Source organism: Lontra canadensis, unplaced genomic scaffold (assembly GCF_010015895.1).
Source record: "Lontra canadensis isolate GAN:19392208 unplaced genomic scaffold, GSC_riverotter_1.0 scaffold9, whole genome shotgun sequence".
Classification (NCBI taxonomy): domain Eukaryota; kingdom Metazoa; phylum Chordata; class Mammalia; order Carnivora; family Mustelidae; genus Lontra; species Lontra canadensis.
Genome location: NW_022631003.1, coordinates 36,160,181 through 36,179,572, shown reverse-complemented (window position 1 = coordinate 36,179,572; position 19,392 = coordinate 36,160,181). Strand labels below are relative to the sequence as shown.

Below are 19,392 nucleotides of genomic sequence, written 5' to 3'. Positions count from 1 at the left end.
CCCTGCTGCACATGTGTGGCAAATCCCATCCCTGAAGAGAGCCAGCTCAAATGCCATTCCTGTACAATGTCTTCTCTGATTTCAACAATCAACACTCACCTCTATACCCACCACAAATGATCATCCTCCACTCTGAATTCCCAAGACACATGACTTACTTGTACATTACTTATGACAACATGTTCTATTTTGTGTTATAGCTATGCTTTATCCTTGTGTTAGGATATCAGCTTCTTATGTGAAGGGGCTATATTTCATATTTTTTGGTCTTTTTCTAGCTTCTTTCATTTTTTTTTGAAATGAAACATAACACACCATGTTGTTTGTTACTCTCATGTGTACAATACAATTGAACAATTCCACATATTTCTCAGTGCTCATCAAGATTAGTGTGCTCTTAATTCCCTTTATTTAAGTCATCCGTTCCCCTACCCATCTCCTCTTTGGCAACCACCATTTTTTTCCCCTGAATTTAATGGTATGGGTGTTTTTTGTTTGTCTCTCTTTTTACTTTCTTCTTTTTATTTATTTTTTATTTCTTGAATTCTACATAAGAGTGAAAACATATGGCATTTATTTTTCTCTGAGTGATATAGTTCAATTAGTATTATACCCACCTGGTCCCTCCATGTTTTTCAAATGGCAAGATACATTCTTCTGTATGGCTGAGTAATGTGTGTGTGTATATATATACATATATATGTATATATGTATATATATCTCACATATTCTTTATCTTTTCATCTATCAATGGCTACTAGGGTTGCTTCCAAGCCTAGATATTGTAAATAGCGCTGCAAAAAACACAAGCGTGCATATATCTTTTCAAATTCACGTAACTAAAACTCTTTCACACAGAAAAGGAAACCATTGACCAAAAAAGGCAACCTACTGAATGGGAGAAGATATCTGCAAATGATATATTAATAAGGAGTTAATATTCAAAATACATAAAGAACATACACAACTCAATAGGAAAAAAACCACAAATAATCCAATTAAAAAATAAGCAGAGGACCTGAGTAAATATTTTTCCAAAGAAGACATACAGATGGCCAACAGATACATGAGAAGATGCTTAGCATTACTAATCCATCAGGGAAATATGAATTAAAACTGCAATCAGATATCACTTTATACCTCTTAGGACAGCTAAAATAAAAAAGACAAGAAAAACAAGTGTTGGCAAAGATATGGAGAAAAGGGAACCCTCATGCACTGTAGGTGAGAATGTCAAATGATGCAGGCATTATGGAAAACAGTATGGATGTTCCCCAGAAAATTTAAAAGAGAGCTACCATATGATCCAGTAACTCTGCTACTGGATATTTTCTTAAATAATATCTTCAGCCAATGTGGAGCTCAAACTCACCAGCATGAGGTCAACTGTCATTCTCTACTGACTGAGCCAGCTAGTCAACTCCTTCACTAGTGGATATTTAACCAAAAAAAAAGGAAAAAACTCTTCAGATTGTTTTTCAGAGTCCATAGTCTCTCATTGTTCACCTCCCCTTCCAATTTCCCCCAACTCCCTTCTCCTAACTCCCCATGTCCTCCATGCTATTTGTTTGAAGAGGTGGGGGGTGGGAGGTTGGGGGAACCAGGTGGTGGGTATTAGAGAGGGCACAGATTGCATGGAGCACTGGATGTGGTACAAAAACAATGAATACTGTTATGCTGAAAATAAATTTTTAAAAAATGATTAAAAAAAAGGAAAAAATTTTTTCAAGTTTTTTTTTCTTTTTTTTATAAAAGATTTTATTTGTTTATTTGACAGAGAAAGAGAGCACAAACAGGGGGAGCAGCAAAGGGAGAGGGACAAGCAGGCTCCCCACTGAGCAAGAAGCCCAATGATGCAGGGTTGAAATCCAGGGTCTGAGATCATGACCTAACCCAAAGGTAGATGCTTAACTGAATGAGCCACCCAGGAGCCCCTCAAGTTTCTTTTAATACTAATTTTGTAAAAGCCAGTAAGCAGCTATAGACACAATTGAAAAGCAGAAAGAAGGAGGAGGAGGAGGGGAGGAAGGAGGAGGAGAAGAAAAGGAGGAGAAGAATGGGAACAAGAAGGAGGAGGAGAAGGGAGAGAAGGAAAAGGGGGAGAAGGAGGAAGAGGGGGAGAAGGAGGGGGAGAGGAGAAGGAGGAGGAGAAGGTGGAGGAGGAGAAGGGGGTTGGGGAAGAGAAAGAGGAGGAGGAGGAGAAGAAGAAGGGGGAGGAGGAAGAGGGGGAGAAGAAGAAGGAGAAGAGGAAGAAGAAAGAGCAAAGACACAACCTTCACTGTACTATAAATACAGAGCTCTATTAGTGTTTCCCCACCAATATCTCATTGGGGCCCTAGATTTCCAAGTGCTTGAGAATACTTTCCATTATTTTGTAGGGGGACCAGACTGCATTCAGGTGTGATGATATCAATCCAAATATGTACTTGCAGTGATGAATTCAAGGTCTATAGTTTGGGCCCTTAAAACTGTGCTGGATCCCATAGCTCAAGTAGATAACAAACCCAGTCAACATCCAGATACCATACCGGGCCCAGGTGGAAGCTGACATCTGCATCATAAGGCAAACATTCACAAAGATGCTCAGGAGTGGGAGGAGAGGCAGAGAAGGGACCTTAAAGGGAAGGGGAGTGGAGCTCTGTGGCTGTCTCCAGATGACCCCAGTGATTCCAGTGATGAACACCAGAAGCAGCACAATCACTGTGATTGGTATTGGGTCTCCAGAACGCAGACCTGGCCAGTGAGCCAGCACCAGGCAGAGAAGAGTCAGCAACAGAGCAAGCAGTGAGGAGCAAACATAGACAACCCGGCCAGAGAGTGGAGTGGGGGTGGGGCTGCCTGGAAAAAATAGTCTCCTTAGAGTTAGCTTCTCTGCGGCAGGTGTGGTCTCCTGCATCTGTGTTTCATTTTCCTCATTCTTCCTCTCAGGCCAATACCTGATGATGAGAACACAAAGAGCTACCAGGGAATAAGATACCAGAGTGCCAACTGACCTGAGATCCACAAGATCAGTGAATCCAAAGAAGAATGCCATAATTGCTGCAATAATGACAAAGATCATAATGGACATGATGGAGGCATATGTGGCAGTAAGGATCTTAGAAAACACTGGGAACAGGAGGCGATCTTCTGCCATCATGTGTATCACCCACTGTATGGGGAAAATAAAGCCCCAGTAGATACCTACAAAAATACTACAGAAAATTGCAAAAGATACAGTGAGGTAGGCAGGGACCCAGCCAATATGGAGAAATGCTTCAGGCAAGCTGCTCCCAGATCGAAGCTGGTAGTAAGGAACCATGAGTGTAAGTGCTGCAGAGACACCAAAATACACAAAAATGCAGATGAGCAGTGAAATTACAATGCCCCTGGGGATGGAACGCTCAGGATTGTGTGATTTTTTGACTCTGGTAACAATAATGCCAAAACCTATAAATGCATAGAAACAGGTAGCTGATCCACGGAGAATCCCCTGGAAGCCAAAAGGCATGAATCATCCAGAGCCCAGAGGGCCCAACTGAGAGGTGCCATTGAGTCCAGCCTGTATATAGTCCTCCTCTGTGAGCTTCCAGTTGTGCAGGTCCCCTTTAATGAAGCCAGAGATGATGACAAAACTGAGAACCAAAATTTTCACCAATGTGAACACTTTGAAAATTATGAAGAACCAACTATGATTCAGACTTTGAATTTCTGTGAGAAACAACAGAAAGACCACCGCAAAGTAGCCTAGATTGTCTGCAAAGACTTGGGGAACATGCTGTGAGATGCTCTCATGCTGAGAATCAGAAACTCGGTTCCCAATCAAGTTGTCAAAAATTAATGTCCAGGACTGGATCACAATGAATGCATCCTCAACAAGGGAGAGGATGAGATTCCAACCAGAGATGAAAGCCCAGAGTTCACCTACAGTAACATAGCTGTAGAGATATGCTGAGCCAGAATAGGGAACCCTGGCACTAAACTCCGCATAGCACAGTCCAGCCAACAATGAAGTCAGGCCTGCCACCAAAAAGAAGATCACAGTAGATGGTCCTGCTTGATTACTGGCTACCTCATTAGCCAGGAAGTACACACCAACACCCACTGTGCGGCCCACACCCAGGGCCACTAAATCCAAACTGCTCATTCTTCTTCCAAATGGAAACTCAAGCACTTCTTGTTCCAGCAGACGTTTGTGTACCAACTTGTGACCAACTCTACGAAGTGCCTGACGCAGCATTCTAGCTGGAATTGAAGAAGATTCTAAGGATCAGAGAGCTGTAGCAAGCCCGAGGAGCCAAGAGTGTTTGATCTGGATCAGTGAGGCTGAGTTAAGCCAAGGTGCTGAGGTCTGCTGCTCAGGCTTCAAAGTTGCTGCTTCATATTTCTTCAGTACCTGCTATCCTTCCATAATTCCTAGGGGAACAATAAATATTTACTGAACAATGGTGTTCAACCAATCAGCTGAAGCTCCAAAGTCACACATAACTTGTTGCAGCTCAAGTAATAAAGAAATGACACCAAAAGACATCATAGAAAAATCAATCCTATTTTCCACCCAGTAAAAGTACCAAATACTCCCAAGATTCTGCTTTATTTTTAAATTTTATTTTTCAGTAGGCTCAACGCCCAGCCTGGACCCCAACCTGGGGCTTGAATTCACAACCCTGTGATCAAGACCTGAGCAAATATGAAGGGTCAGACTCAACCCAGGCACCCCAACATTCTCTTTATACACCACATGACATAATCTCATTTGAGTTCAAAAGTCATGTAGCTTCACGTATTAATTGGTGTTGGGGCCCATTCCATGTTAAAACCTGTTAAACCCCTAGGGCCTGCCTGGGCCTGCTTAGCCAGAGTGACTCCATGTTGCCTAAGTAGCCATTTTGTTGTTTAATAAATGCCTCAGCAGTTACTGGTATCGGTTCTGGGTAACCGTTGCTAAAACACACACCTAAAATAAGGCCAGACAGGTAGGAGACATCCAATCAGCCAAAGCCACATATGTAGAGGTCTGTGGTTGTGCCCTATAAAACTAGCCTGTAAGACCAAGGGGTGGTCGTTCTCTTCAGAGGTGGCCCTGGCCAGTCAGTCTCACTTCTAATGCTTGGCATAGAAAAAAGCTTTGCATAACTTTCACTTTGTCTCAGTCTCATTCCTTTGATAATGGACCATATCTATTGGGTGGTAAAACACAACAGGGCATGACGGTATTTTCCAATAATTCACAGGCAGGTTGGGTGTAGTGCTTGAGTTATGACACATAATTCATGAAGGGCTTGTTGCAATTACAGACCCATTTTTTTATGTATCACCTGAATTTAAAATACAAATATTGGTCTCTCAGTCTTAAAACTCTTAGGCCCAAGGTTAGAATCACTTAGGCCCCCTTTTTCCTCATTCTGCATCATCCATTCAGCAGTACTGATGGCCAAGAAATGTCCACCCCTTCTCTTTACCCACTAGGCCAACAGGGGTGCTGTGAACAGAGAGGATGGGGTAGAAAGGGGCAGGGCCTTCATAACCACCTGCAAGAAGGAGAGGAATAGGCTGTTCTGTAAAAAAATATTGGAGAAATGAGGGCAGCAGCCAACCCAGGGTCCATGACTGAGATGGGAGAGGAGGCAGGAAGGCTATTTTGTGAAATTTGACATTCAGTAAACGTCACCAAAATAACCAAATAAATATTCACTACCTTTTTTATGTCCACAGGTATGACAGTGTGATGGGCAAGAAGAAAAGAAACAAGTCACCTAGCTCAGTAGCTCAAAACCAAAACAATTCCTTCTGTCTCCTCCCTCTCTGAGTTCCAGGACAGAAAGTCAACTTACTTCAGCAGACAGTCTCCTCACTGGCGATACTGTGCTCTCTGTACACCCTGTGCTATCTGGGTTGTCAGCTGCCAGGAGCCTGGAGAATCTGCCCTATTCTGTGAGCCTTTGGCTCAGGTCCTGATCCAAGGTCCTGGCATCAAGTCCCATGTTGGGCTCCCTGCTCAGTAGGGAGTTTGCTTCTCCCTCTACCTTTGCTCCTCCTCCCAACTGGCTCTCTAAATAAATAAATAAATATCTTAAGAACAATATACTCAATTTTAACCCCCTATGAATTTTTCACAATAAGTTATTTTTTAATTTTAATTTTTTCATTTCTTTTCAGTGTGCCATAATTCATTCTTTATGCACCACACCCAGTGCTCTATGCAATACGTACCCTCTATAATACCCACCACCAGACTCACCCAACCTCTCACCCCTGTCCTCTCCAAAGCCCACAGTCTCTCAAGGTTCATCTCCCCCTCCAATTTACCTCAACTCCCTTCTCCTCTCCTTCTCCCCATGTCCTCTGTGTTATCCCTTATGCTCCACAAATAAGTGAAACCAGATAACTGACTCTCTCTGCTTGACTTATTTCACTCAGCATAATCTCCTCCAGTCCTGTCCATGTTGATACAAAAGTTGGGTATTCATCCTTTCTGATGGAAGCATCATATTCCATAGATTATATGGACCATATCTTCCTTATCCATTCATCCGCTGAAGGGCATCTTGGTTCTTTTCACAGTTTGGCGACTGTGGCCATTGCTGCTATGAACATTGGGATACAGAGGACCCTTCTTTTCACTACATCTATATCTTTGGGGTAAATACCCAGTACTGTAATTGCAGGGTTATAGGGTAGCTCTATTTTTAATTTCTTAAGGAATCTCCACACTGTTTTCCAAAGTGGCTGTACCAACTTGCATTCCCACCAACAGTGTAAGAGGGTTCCCCTTTCTCCACATCCTCTCCAACACATGATGTTTACTGTCTGTTAATTTGGACCCTTCGAACTGGTGTAAGGGTATCTCAATGTGGGTTTGATTTGAATCTCCCTAATGGCTAGTGATGATGAACATTTTTTCATGTGTCTGTTCATGTCTTCTGCCCATTTTTTCACATGATTATCTGTTTTGTGTGTGTTGAGTTTGAGGAGTTTTTTTATAGATCTTGGATATCAACCCTTTGTCTGTACTGTCATTTGCAAATATCTTCTCCCATTCCATGGGTTGCCTCTTTGTTTTGTTGACTGTTTCCTTTGCTGTGCAGAAGCTTTTGAGCTCTTGATCTTAATGAAGTCCCAAAAGTTCATTTTTGCTTTTGTTTCCTTTGTCTTTGGAGACATATCTTGAAAGAAGTTGCTGTGGCCGAAGTCGAAGAGGTTACTGCCTATGTTCTCCTCTAGGATTCTGATGGATTCCTGCCTCACATTGAGGTCTTTTATCCATTTTGAGTTTATCTTTGTGTATGGTATAAGAGAATGGTTGAGTTTCATTCTTCTACATATAGCTGTCCAATTTTCCCAGCACCATTTATTGAAGAGACTATCTTTCTTCCACTGGATTTTTCCTGCTTTGTCAAAGATTAGTTGACCATAAAGTTGAAGGTCCATATCTGCCCTCTCTACTCTATTCCACTGGTCTATGTGTCTGTTTTTATGCCAGTACCATGCTGTCTTGGTGATCACAGCTTTGGAGTAAAGCTTGAAATCAACGTGATGCCCCCAGTTTTGTTTTTCTTTTTCAAAATTTCCTTAGCAATTTGGGGTTTCTTCTGATTCCATACAAAATTTTGGATTGTTTGCTCCAGCTCTTTGAAAAATGCCAGTGGAATTTTGATCAGAATGGCATTGAAAGTATACATTGCTCTGGGCAGTATAGACATTTTAACAATGTTTATTCTTCTAATCCATGAGCATGGAATGGTCTTCCATCTTTTTGTGCCTTCTTCAATTTCTTTCATGAGTGTTCTCATGTACTGTTCCACGAGTACAGATCCTTTACCTCTTTGGTTAGGTTTATTTCCAGATATCTTATTGTTCTTGGTGCTATAGTAAATGGGATCGATTCTCTAATTTCCCCTTCTGTATTTTCATTGTTAGTGTATAAGAAAGCAACTGATTCCTTTACATTGACTTTGTATCCCGCCACATTACTGAATTGCTGTTCTAGTAGTTTGGGGGTGGAGTCTTTTGGGTTTTCCATATAAAGTATCGTGTCTTCTGTGAAGAGAGAGAGTTTGACTTCTTCATTGCCAATTTGGATACCTTTTATTTCTCTTTGTTGTCTGATTGCTGTTGCTAGGACTTCTAATACTATGTTGAACAAGAGTGGTGAGAGTGGGCATCCTTGTCGTGTTCCTGATCTCAATGGGACGGCTGTCAGCTTTTTCCCATTAAGGATAATATTTGCTGTGGGTTTTTCATAGATAGATTTTATGAAGTTGAGGAATGTTCCCTCTCTCCCTATACTTTGAAGCGTTTTAATCAGGAATGGATGCTGTATTTTGTCAAATGCTTTTTCTGCATCAATTGAGAGGACCATGTGGCTCTTCTCTCTTCTCTTATTGATTTGCTCTATCACATTGATTGATTTGCGAATGTTGAGCCATCCTTGCCACCCAGGGATGAATCCCACCTGGTCATGGTAGATAATTTTTTTAATGTGCTGTTGGATCCTGTTTGCTAGGATCTTGTTGAGAATCTTAGCATCCATATTCATCAATGATATTGATCTGAAATTTTCCTTTTTGGTGTGGTCTTTGCCTGGTTTGGGGATCAGGGTAATGCTGGCTTCATGAAAAGAGTCTGGAAGTTTTCCTTCTGCTTCAATTTTTTGAAACAGCTTCAGGAAAATAGGTATTATTCCTTCTTTGAATGTTTGGTAGAATTCCCCAGGGACTCCGTCAGGTCCTGGGTTCTTGTTTTTCAGGAAGATTTTGATCACTGCTTCAATCTCATTACTAGATATTGATCAATTCGGGTTGTCAATTTCTTCCTGATTCAGTTTTGGAAGTTTATAGTTTTCTAGGAATGCATCCATTTCATCTAAATTGCTTAACTTATTGGCATGTAACTGTTGATAATAATTTCTGATGATTGTTTCCATTTCCTTGGTGTTGGTCATGATCTCTCCCTTTTCACTCATAATTTTATTAATTTGGGTCTTCTCTCTTTTCTTTTGGATCAGTTTGGCCAGTGTTTTATCGATCTTATTGATTCTTTCAAAAAAACAGCTTCTAGTTTCATTGATGTGTTCTACTGTATCTTTAGTTTCTATCTCATTGATCTCTGCTCTAATCTTGACTGTGTCCATTCTTGTGTATGGGGTTGGCTTAATTTGTTGTTGATTCTCCAGTTCTTTAAGATTTAAAGAGAGCTGGTGTATTCTGGATTTTTCCATTTTTTTGAGGGAGACTTGGATTACTATGCATTTCCCACTTAAGACTGCCTTTGCTGTATCCTATTGGTTTTGGACTGAAGTGTCTTCATTCTCATTGGTTTCCATGAATTGTTTAAGTTCTTCTTTGATTTCCTAGTTGATCCAAGCATTCTTAAGCAAGGTGGTCTTTAGCTTCCAGATGTTTGAATTCCTTCTGAAATTTTTCTTGTGGTTGAGTTCCAGTTTCAAAACATTGTGATCTGAGAATATGCAGGGAATAATCTTAATCTTTTGGTATCAGTTGAGTCCAGATTTGTGACCCAGTATGTGGTCTATTCTAGAGAAAGTTCCATGTGCACTAGAGAAGAATGAGTATTCTGCTGTTTTAGGGTGGAATGTTCTGTATATATCTATGAGGCCCATCTGGTCCAATGTGTCATTCAATGGTTTTGTTTCTTTTTTGATTTTCTGCTTGGATGATCTGTCTGTTACTGAGAGTGGCGTGTTAAGATCCCCTACTATTAATGTATTCATATCAATATGACTCTTTATCTTGATTAGCAGTTATCTTATGTAGTTGGCTGCTCCTGTATTAGGGGCATTAATATTTATAATTGTTAGATCTTCATGGTGAATGATGTAGTGTCCTTTTGCATCTCTGACTACAGTCTTTAGTTTAAAATCTAATTTATCTGATATGAGAATCATTACCCCAGCCTTCTTTTGAGGCCCATTGTCATGAAAGATGCTTCTCCATCCTTTTACTTTCAGTCTGGATGTATCCTTAGGTTATAAGGGGTCTCTTGTAGACAACATATGGATGGGTCCTGTCGTTTTATCCAATCTGCAACCCTGTGCCATTTTATGGGAGTGTTTAGGCCATTCACTTGAGAGTGATTATTGAGAGATATGTTTTTATTAACATCGTGATACCTGTGAACTCCTTGTTTCTATAGATCATCTCCATAACTTTCTGTTCAATTACATTCTTGGGTTCTTTCTTCTTTTATAGAACCCACCTTAATATTTCTTGTAGTGCCAGCTTGGTGTTCACATACTCTTTCAAACCTTGCCAGTCTTGGAAGCTCTTTATCTCTCCATCCATTTTGAATGTCAGTCTTGCTGAATCAAGTATTTTTGGCTGCATGTTCTTTTCATTTAGTGCCCTGAATACATCATGCCAGCCCTTTCTGGCTTTCTAGGTTTCCGGGGACACGTCTGACATTATTCTGATATGCCTTCCTCCGTATGTAAGGAATCTCTTCCCCCAGCTGCTTTCAAGTGCCCCTGTCTAAAATTATGACTCATCAGTTTCACAATCACGTGTCTCAAGGTCTTTCTAGATTCTATGATCTTGGGGGTAATCCTTTCTGCCTCTGGGACATGAACGCTGGTTCCATTCCCCAGATTGGGAAAATTTTCATGGAGAATTTGTTCAACTATATCCTCTAGTCTTTTTTCTTTCTTCTCCCCCTCAGGGATTCCAATAATTCTGATGCTGGAACGTTTCATGGCATCATTTATTTCCCTAATTCTGTTTTCATGGCTTCTAAACTGTTTGTTCCAGGCTTCCTCCTGATCCTTTTTCTGTATCAGTTTGTCCTCTAGATCACTAATTCTATCTTCTGCCTCAGTTACTCTAGATGTTAGAGAATTTAGATTAGATTGGAACTCATTGATAGTATTGTTAACATCTTCCCCAGTGGCTTTCACTTCTGCCCTAATCAATTCCATTTCAGCACTAATGGTTTTCTCCAACCTAGCCATTGACTGGATAATTGTTAGCCTGAATTTCCTTTCAGACATACTGTTTATGTCCATATCCAATAGCTCTGATGGAGAGGTCACAGTCTCTGAATTTTTCCTCAGGTGGGCGTTCCTCCTCCTAGTCATTTTGGTAAGAGATGGCTGAGGGGATGTGTAGCTGAATGTATTGACAGTGATCCAGGCAAGGTGCATCCTGGAACACTTCTGAGCAATCGGGAGTCCCCACCAAAAAGAAAGAGAGAGTGACGGGGGGGTGGGGAGGGGGAAGAGAAGACCCAGTCCAAATGGGCCCTAAAGGTAAGATTTATAAAGTATACAAACAAAAACACCAAAAGTAAATGACAAGAAAAATAGAACCCAGCCAAAATGAACCCCAAGTATAAGGTTTATATATTACCAGAATAAAAACAAATATACAGAAGCACTGACAGAAGAAAAAGATGGGAGGGTGGTTATAAATTCTCAGTGTGGGTGAGGAAGATTATTTTGATTTTTCCTGGGTGTATCTTGACATCTTTGTTAAGGGACTCAACTTTCCCAAGATAAAGGGGGATTAAAACTGGTTTATATGTAGGGGTAGTATTGATTGGAGAAAGAGGATTACCTTGAAGCTTATCTCTATATGAATATTAAAAAAAATAGAAAAGCAAAAGAAAAACAAGCTATATGTATCAAAAAAGTTCAACTTAAAAGGTTATTATGGAATTTGTTGTACTGAACTTCTCATTGTGATGTTAAATCGGTTAAAAAGTTACAAAAAATTTAAAAAGAATGAGAATAATGGGAACGAATTAAAAATAAAAGTATCTATTGCAGGCTTTAAGGAAATACTGGGAGCTTACTATCTTCTTTTCTCCCGATATTGGGGTTTTACAGTTTTATGCGGACCCTGTGGTTGTTGCCCTCTTGTTTTGTGGTTTGGTTTTGGCTTTTTGGTTTTTTGGTTGTTTTTTTTTTTTGTTTTTTTGGCTGGCTTTCTGGGGGAGGGGCCTGCCACTCCGTTTTTCAGGTAGTCTTGCTAGAGTTGAGTGCTCCTGCCCTCTATCAATGGGCTGGGCTCTGAAGAAACCAGTTTTTCAGGTTTTGTTCTCTGGAGGGTTTTTTTTCCCCCTCCTTGGTGGCTTTTGGCAGTTCTTTGGAGGTTTAGAGGAAAGCAAACTGCACCGAGACCTCCGTCTCAGAGAGAAGGCTCAGTCTATTCCCCTCTGGGTGGTCCAAAGCACATAAATTCCCCTTCTGTCACCTCCCACCAGCAGAGCACATCCCCAGCCATAGTCTCAGGGGTCATAGAAGCTCCTGCTTGCACCCAGTTGCTACTAAAACCATAAGCAGTGTTAGTTCAGAGAGCTGCTTCCAGTGGCTGCCTCTGCTGCAGCTGTCTGGGCAGGTCCAGACCACCAGAGAGGTCCCAACCAGAGACAGCATGCTGAGATTTTCATGCTGGCCCTGGTTGGGAGTGTTCAGAATCTTCTAGTCCTAGAGAGCACCGGCTAGCACCTGCTTGGACCTCTCTCAGGGGATGGTGTGGAGCGCGACTCAGACCCCTGTGCGCAGCACACATGCAGAGTGCAAAAGGCTGTGATTCTAGAGAGCACCAGTTGGCATCCACGCCAGACTCTCTCACACGCGCCGCCCCCCAGACACTCACACATGCACACCAGCGGCTCAGGGACCAAGGCCTGGATGCTTCGCTGTACTCTCTCTGGCACGGTGCCATCAGTGGCCATCCTGGGTCAATGGACTTAAGCCTGTGCCCCTAACTGCCTGATTCCACCAGTTTCCTCTTAAGATCTTTTGCTCTTTTTGGGTACTTTTAACCAGACTCCAAGTTAATGCTGGCCCCCAATCACAGTGCACTCTCGTATTGGAGTATTACTTTCCAATGGGTCGCTTCTGGTGGCTCCCTCCCCCTTTTGTTTATCTTCCAATATCAGTCCAACATTCCCACTCTGCTTTACCTGTCCACTGGTGTCTTCTTCCCCTGTAGAGATCCAGAAGTGTATAATTCTAATCTCAGGCTGATTTCATGGATGTTTATAGTGTTCTGGTAGTTAATCAGCTCACTTTAGGGGACCGGTTGAAACAGTGTCTCCTACTTCTCCGCCATCTTAACCCACCTCCACAAGGAGTTATTTTTTAACTCAAACTGTTGCTGAATGTTTTCTTAATGAAAGAACATGTGGTTCTGTCTTCCCCCTCCTTCTCTGCTTCTCTTCAAATGGTCCCTTCCTCAAGTGGAGCAAGGCCTTGGATGAACAATTCACAGCAATGCCCAGGAAATGCATAATGGAGAACAGAGAACAAAGTCATGCAGCCACCATTCTCCTCTCTACTCAACCTTTTGTTTTGAGAGAATTTTAGGAAATGCTGCAAGGTATTTTAAGGAAAACAGATCAAGTCAAAATTGAAGTCTTCTCTATAGATGATCAAAAGGAACCCTTGGGTTATGGGCCAGACGTTCTGTCTACAAATCCATCTAGACTCCTTATCTGCTGCTCACAAGTTCCAATGTTATGGTTTATAAATATTCATAAGAGATAAATAATGGGGGTCAATTCTTAACCTATGGAATCTTTTTACACTATCTGAGGTGTCCCTGACCCACAACCAAGCTTCAAGCCCTTCTGTAGTTCCACACTGCCCTTCCTTCACAATCCTTCCTTGCTTCATAATCTGACCTGTGCTTATTCTTCCAGGCTCATCCCCAGCCCAGTTCCTCCCCCAGCTGTGAAATTCAACACTCAGCCTGTCACCTTGCATCTAATACCCTCTTAGCCCCTTTACATAGCTACTTCCACGTCTCTTTCATTTCCCTGCTCAATAGTTGCTTCCCCAGGAAGCCTCTCTTGACCCTTATGATGTCCTTCCTATGTGCTCTCAGAGCATCCAGCTTCCCCTATGTGCCAATGATCCTACTCTATCCAAATTCCAGGTCAGCTGCCTTTCTTCTCCATCAGACTGTGAGGTAGGTATCAATAAATATTTGTTGAACAAATGACCACACTGACAAGAGAAAACTGAAAGAGCACATAATCCAGAATTCCTATATACTGGACATTGAGACACATACTTTGTAGCCAAACAATCTTTATAATCCTGGCTCAGGGAGATGTATTTGGTAATACCTTCCTTGGGGAAAGTGATCAAAATGGATAGTGTGAAGAGAAAATCAATTGTGGTAAAACCTTGATCCTACATCATTCACGGCAAGTATAAATCACACCTGGGTGAAAAAGAATTATTTGCTTTTGAGGACACTTGTTTAAAAATATCAAGCAACCAACCACCCATATCCAGTTAGAGAATCCCTCCTTTTTCAAAGGCATCATGCTCAGGCCATATAATCCAGGTAGGATGTCCTAAGGCAGAGGTTCTCACTTTGGGGGACAGAGAAAGGCATAATGAAGACACCTGGGGACATTTTCAAACTTCAGATCCTCTCCCTTGGAGATTCTTGTCCATTAGCCCTGTACGTCCCATGACTGCTCTAAAATACACAAGTGACAAGAAATTGTCCTCAAGTTCAAGGGGAAAAAATTCTAAAAGCTTTCTTCACAGGAAGGTAGCACAGTTAAATAGTTAGGAGTAAGGTTCTGTAGGTAGATTCTTCAGGTTCAAATCACACCTCAACCTCACAACTGGTGACTCTGGAAAAAATTGGTTTACCTCTTGCTTTAGTTTGTACAAAAGTCCAATGGGAGTAAAAGTAAATCCTTCACAGGGCAGCTGTGAGAAATAAGTGAAATGATGTCTTTAAGTATGTAGCTCAGTGCCTAGCAAGCGATATAGACTTAATATCATCTACCTAGTACTTAATATTGAAAATGGTCCAAAGTAACCAAACACTGAAAATCAGTGTTTATAAATATGCAGGCTAAAAATCATCCACTAACTCAAGCTTGTTAGCTAGCCCTTATGAGACAATGAAAACAATTTTATTCCATATGATTCACCTTGAAATACTAGGACTCTAATGAGACACCATCATTCATTCTGGTGCCAACATATGGGGGGGTCCTAGACTTACTGAGTTGGACCAGGCATTGAGAAATGCAAGGCTCTAACATAATCATCACCATCATCATAATCATCATCATCATCAACATCATCATCATCATCATCACCTTTGTCTACAGATGCCTCATCTGGAATAGGCAGAGCTGAGTACTAAAGACAGGAAAAAAATGAAAATTATTATGTCAGGAATGCTGGATGTGAGCTCTGGCCCTTCAGTGTGACTACATGAATTTGGATAATTTGCTTAATCTCTCTAAGCCTCAGTCTCCTCATCCACTAAGAAACTTACTTGAACTCCATCACTGAATCAACATGAGAATTCAATAAGAAGATACAAACTATCACACACTGCTGGTGGCAGTGTCACTGAGGCACCATCTGAAATACAATCTTAGTAGAATTTGGAATGTATACACAATTGGGCACTGTAGTTGTTGAATGGGTGAATGTATCTAAAACAAATATAAAATATGGACTGGAAGAGAATTTGTTAAATACACTAAAGCAAGTGCCTCCAGTGAAGAGGGGAAATGAGAATAGACAGAATGATAATAGGGGAAAATAAAATCCATTGAAAATGGGCCTGACAGAAGTGATGGTGCAAAAACACCATGACTGAGGGACGGACTGACTCCACTCTGTGCACTGCAGGTTCAACACAGGAATCACAAGAAATAACATTGTGAGAGGACTTGGTACAGAGCCTGATAAATGGCAGGCATTCAGTAGCTTTAAAATGAAGGGGAACCAGAGTCATACAATCATCAGGATATGGAGAATACAAAGAAGGAATACCTGCTAGAAAGAGATGAAGAACAGGGAAGATGGGGAACCCATCTTACTATTTCCACCTGAACCCATTTCCCTTTTCCCAACTCCTTTTTCTCCTTCAGCTCCTTCAACTGTCTTTGGAGGCTCCTGTAGTTGGCACTAAGGATGCTTGTACCATGTTTAATAATTTCTGTTTCCCCCAACTGGGTTGTACAGGATGGTCCTTGTACTCTTCCCACTTTTTCTGAAGATGAGGGAAAGTGGGCCTCCAGACAAAGGATGAAGATACCAGAGAAGCAACCCAAAGAACAAAACTTTTGGGAATTAAATAATCATATTTTATTACTCCAAAGGAGCAGGCAAAACAAACAAATGAACAATCAAACATATGGAAAAGGAAGCAAATCCATTTTGGGGAATCCTGAGAGAGCTTACCATAAATCCAGGTTATAACAACACAGATAAACATTGTCCTCAAAAGCCATGTTCAGAAATGCTCCTTCTCCATGCAAGAATCTGCGATTATTCCAATGGTTTATATTCAGTTCACATTCTCTGAGCCAGTTGTCAGAGCCCTGCCTAATTCTCCCCCTACCCTCATATATACCACCTCCTTCCTAACTCAGCTCCTCACATCCTGACTTACACTTTCTGGGATGAGTTTGTGGCCTTGGTAAGTGACCTGCCCTGCCAGGGACTCCCTCTTCACTCCTTCTGTGCAGTCTTGACACTCTAGCTCTTCTCAGCCCTATTCTACAACCTTTTCCCACCCTCCATCTAGGAAGCCTTTCCTAAGACATCCTGACTGATCCCATTCTTCAGCCTTCCTCCCCTTCTTACCAACACTTAAACTCCATCATGATGGTCAGTTGAAACTAATTTTCCCTATCTGTCAGCTGGTGTCCTGAGTGTGTTCCTTACACTCCTTTATAGTTTAACAGCTTCCAGAAGGCTGGGCCAGGACTTATATGCTTCCTCATTCTTGATTCCACATTCCCATCTACAACCATCACTACACAGGACAAGGATCTGCTCATAATTGTAGCAAGCAACCAAAAGAGGCACTTAAGACAGAGAAAATAATATAGAGATGTACTGATGACTATATCTTGAGATTCCTAGAAGAAAAGTTGTCTTGTTTTGTTTTTTGGAAAGAGAGAAAGAGCCAAACAGAGGTATAAGCAGGAGACTAGGACATATACCATCATCTATTTCAAGAGCATCCTGAGGACATTTCCTAATGAGGGACCTGGGTCTGTGAATCTCAGTTTCATAGGAAACAGTCTTTCCCAAAAAAAGGTGCTTGCTCATGGGTTGTTCTTAAAGAAATGCATACAGGGACCAGGGAACATGAAGCCAGCTTATATGAACTCCATAATGGCCCTGGATCCCTCTCCCCTCCTTCCTCCATTCTGTGTTTCTCTCAGTCTCTGAGCTCCTTCCAAACTCCAAAACATAAGTTCCATCACGTGTTCCCTGGAAGAACTCCTGTCAAGTCCAATAACCCACTCCCTAAATTTCAGGCTGTCATGCTTTCCCAGCCAGCCCCATCCACTTTTCTTAGCTTTGGAGGTCATTGTGCTCACTCCTCTGTCTCTGAGAAGGGTACTACCCTCACTCTGGGCTCTTTCTTCCTTTTCAAAACATTTTTCCAAGACACCAATTTTCACTGGTTTCCATGGTAGGAAGTTAATATTCCTGCCAGTCAGGAAGTTGGCCTTGTGCCTCCTCTTGAAGAGCTTCAAAGATAGTTTGGATTCCAGTTGCCTTGCTAATAGTTTGATAGAGACTTGAGAAGAAGGCTAATGATGCCATTAAATCATTGTTTTCAAGTTCTCAAAGTTTCAGAGACTTGGACTGTAAATGAAGCCTCTCCAAAGATTATAGTAATCCTCATGTTCTTTCTCCTGCAGCACCTTACTGCCACAATGAATCAAGACTCCAGGTCATGGCTAATAAAGTAGTATTTGAGACAGTTCTCTTTACGACCAGGTCACCCTCTACTGATGTTTCTCTTCTCCTCGCAAATACATAGTGATGGGCCAGAGCTAGAAGTACTGGGATCATTAACCCTGAAAGCTCCATCTAAACAATGTCTTAGTAAAATCCAAACCTAATCTGGGGCCAAAATGTCTCCAGATCATCCCTTTGGGTGTCAAGGAAGATTCCAAAGCATCCCCATACCTATTCCACTAGTTCCCAGATTTGATTGTACAGCTAATTGTAATTCCTGCTCAAAACTTTAGCCCATTGTCTTTTGCTTAGCTTTTAGTGGAAATATAGAATAATAGATCTCTAGGTGCCAAATATAAGACACCCTCCTGTGAATAAAAGTGGGCATTAATGTTTCCCCTTTGTGACCCATGTCTGTGACCAATATTGAGCACACAGCACCTGGAGCATTGTTAATATTTACTGATCACTTGTAGAAATAATCACAAAAACCAATAGACCTAAGGCATCTTTACACCTCTTTGTCTCTTTTTGGATCACCTCACTATATTTTTTAAAGTTACTAACAAATATGGACTTGACATAAGGAATAATGGATATTGTGAACATGCTATTAGCATAGGAAGATCTACAGAGAAGGCAAAGGATTGCCTTCCTATTTTAGCTTCAAAACAAAGAAAACCCCAAATATGCCCAGAAACAAGGGGATTGACAAAGCAGCCTCTACAGACTTTATATGGGGAAATTACATAAAAGTTTTGAATAAATCTAAGGAATTCCAAATGATATCATTGATTTTAGATATTTGGAGATCACCAACCTGGTCCTCAATTCAATTAGGCTGACATGCAGTCCCATAGACATTAGTGCCTTGTTTACACTAGAACTCAACAGGAATGCATCCATTTCTTCCAGATTGTCAAATTTGCTGGCATATAGTTACTCATAATATGTTCTTATATCGGGGCGCCTGGGTGGCTCAGTGGGTTAAAGCCTCTGCCTTCAGCTCAGGTCATGATCCCAGGGTCCTGGGATCAAGCCCCACATTCGGCTTTCTGCTTGGCAGGGAGCCTGCTTCCTCCTCTCTCTCTGCCTGCCTCTCTGCCTACTCATGTCTGTCAAATAAATAAATAAAATCTTTAATAATAATAATAATAATATGTTCTTATAATTGTTTGTATTTCTTTCATGTTGGTTGTGATCTCTCATTCAAGATTTTATTTGGGTTCTTTCTCTTTTCTTTTTGATAAGTCTGGCCAGGGGTTTATCAATCTTATTAATTCTTTCAAAGAACCAGCTCCTATTTTTGTTGATTTGTTCTACTGGTTTGTTGTGGTTTTATTTTTGTTTGTGTGTTTGTTTCAATTTCATTGATTTCTGCTCTGATCTTTATGATTTCTCTTCTCCTGCTGGGTTTAGGCTTTCTTTGCTGTTCTTTCTCCAGCTCCTTTAGGTGTGGGGTTAGGTTGTGTACTTGAGACCTTTCTTGTTTCTTGAGAAGGGCTTGTATCACTATATACCTTCCTCTCAGGACTCCCTTTGCTGTGTCCCAAAGATTTTGAACTGTTGTGTTTTCATTATCATTTGTTTCCATGAATTTTTTCAATTCTTCTTTAGTTTCCTGGTTGACCCATTCATTAGTAGGATGCTCTTTAGCCTCCATGTATTGGAGTTCTTTCTAACTTTCCTCTTGTGATTGAGTTCTA

At 41.2% G+C, this 19,392-nt stretch overlaps 1 protein-coding gene across 1 annotated transcript; it reads right to left on the bottom strand.

Moving 5' to 3' along the window:
- Positions 1–2,440: 2,440 nt before the first annotated feature.
- On the bottom strand, positions 2,441–4,219 carry LOC116866049 (cationic amino acid transporter 3-like). Its single transcript, XM_032854656.1, is given in 1 exon segment — positions 2,441–4,219. A coding segment is annotated over 1 exon segment (1,779 nt).
- Between the last annotated feature and the right edge of the window lie 15,173 nt (positions 4,220–19,392).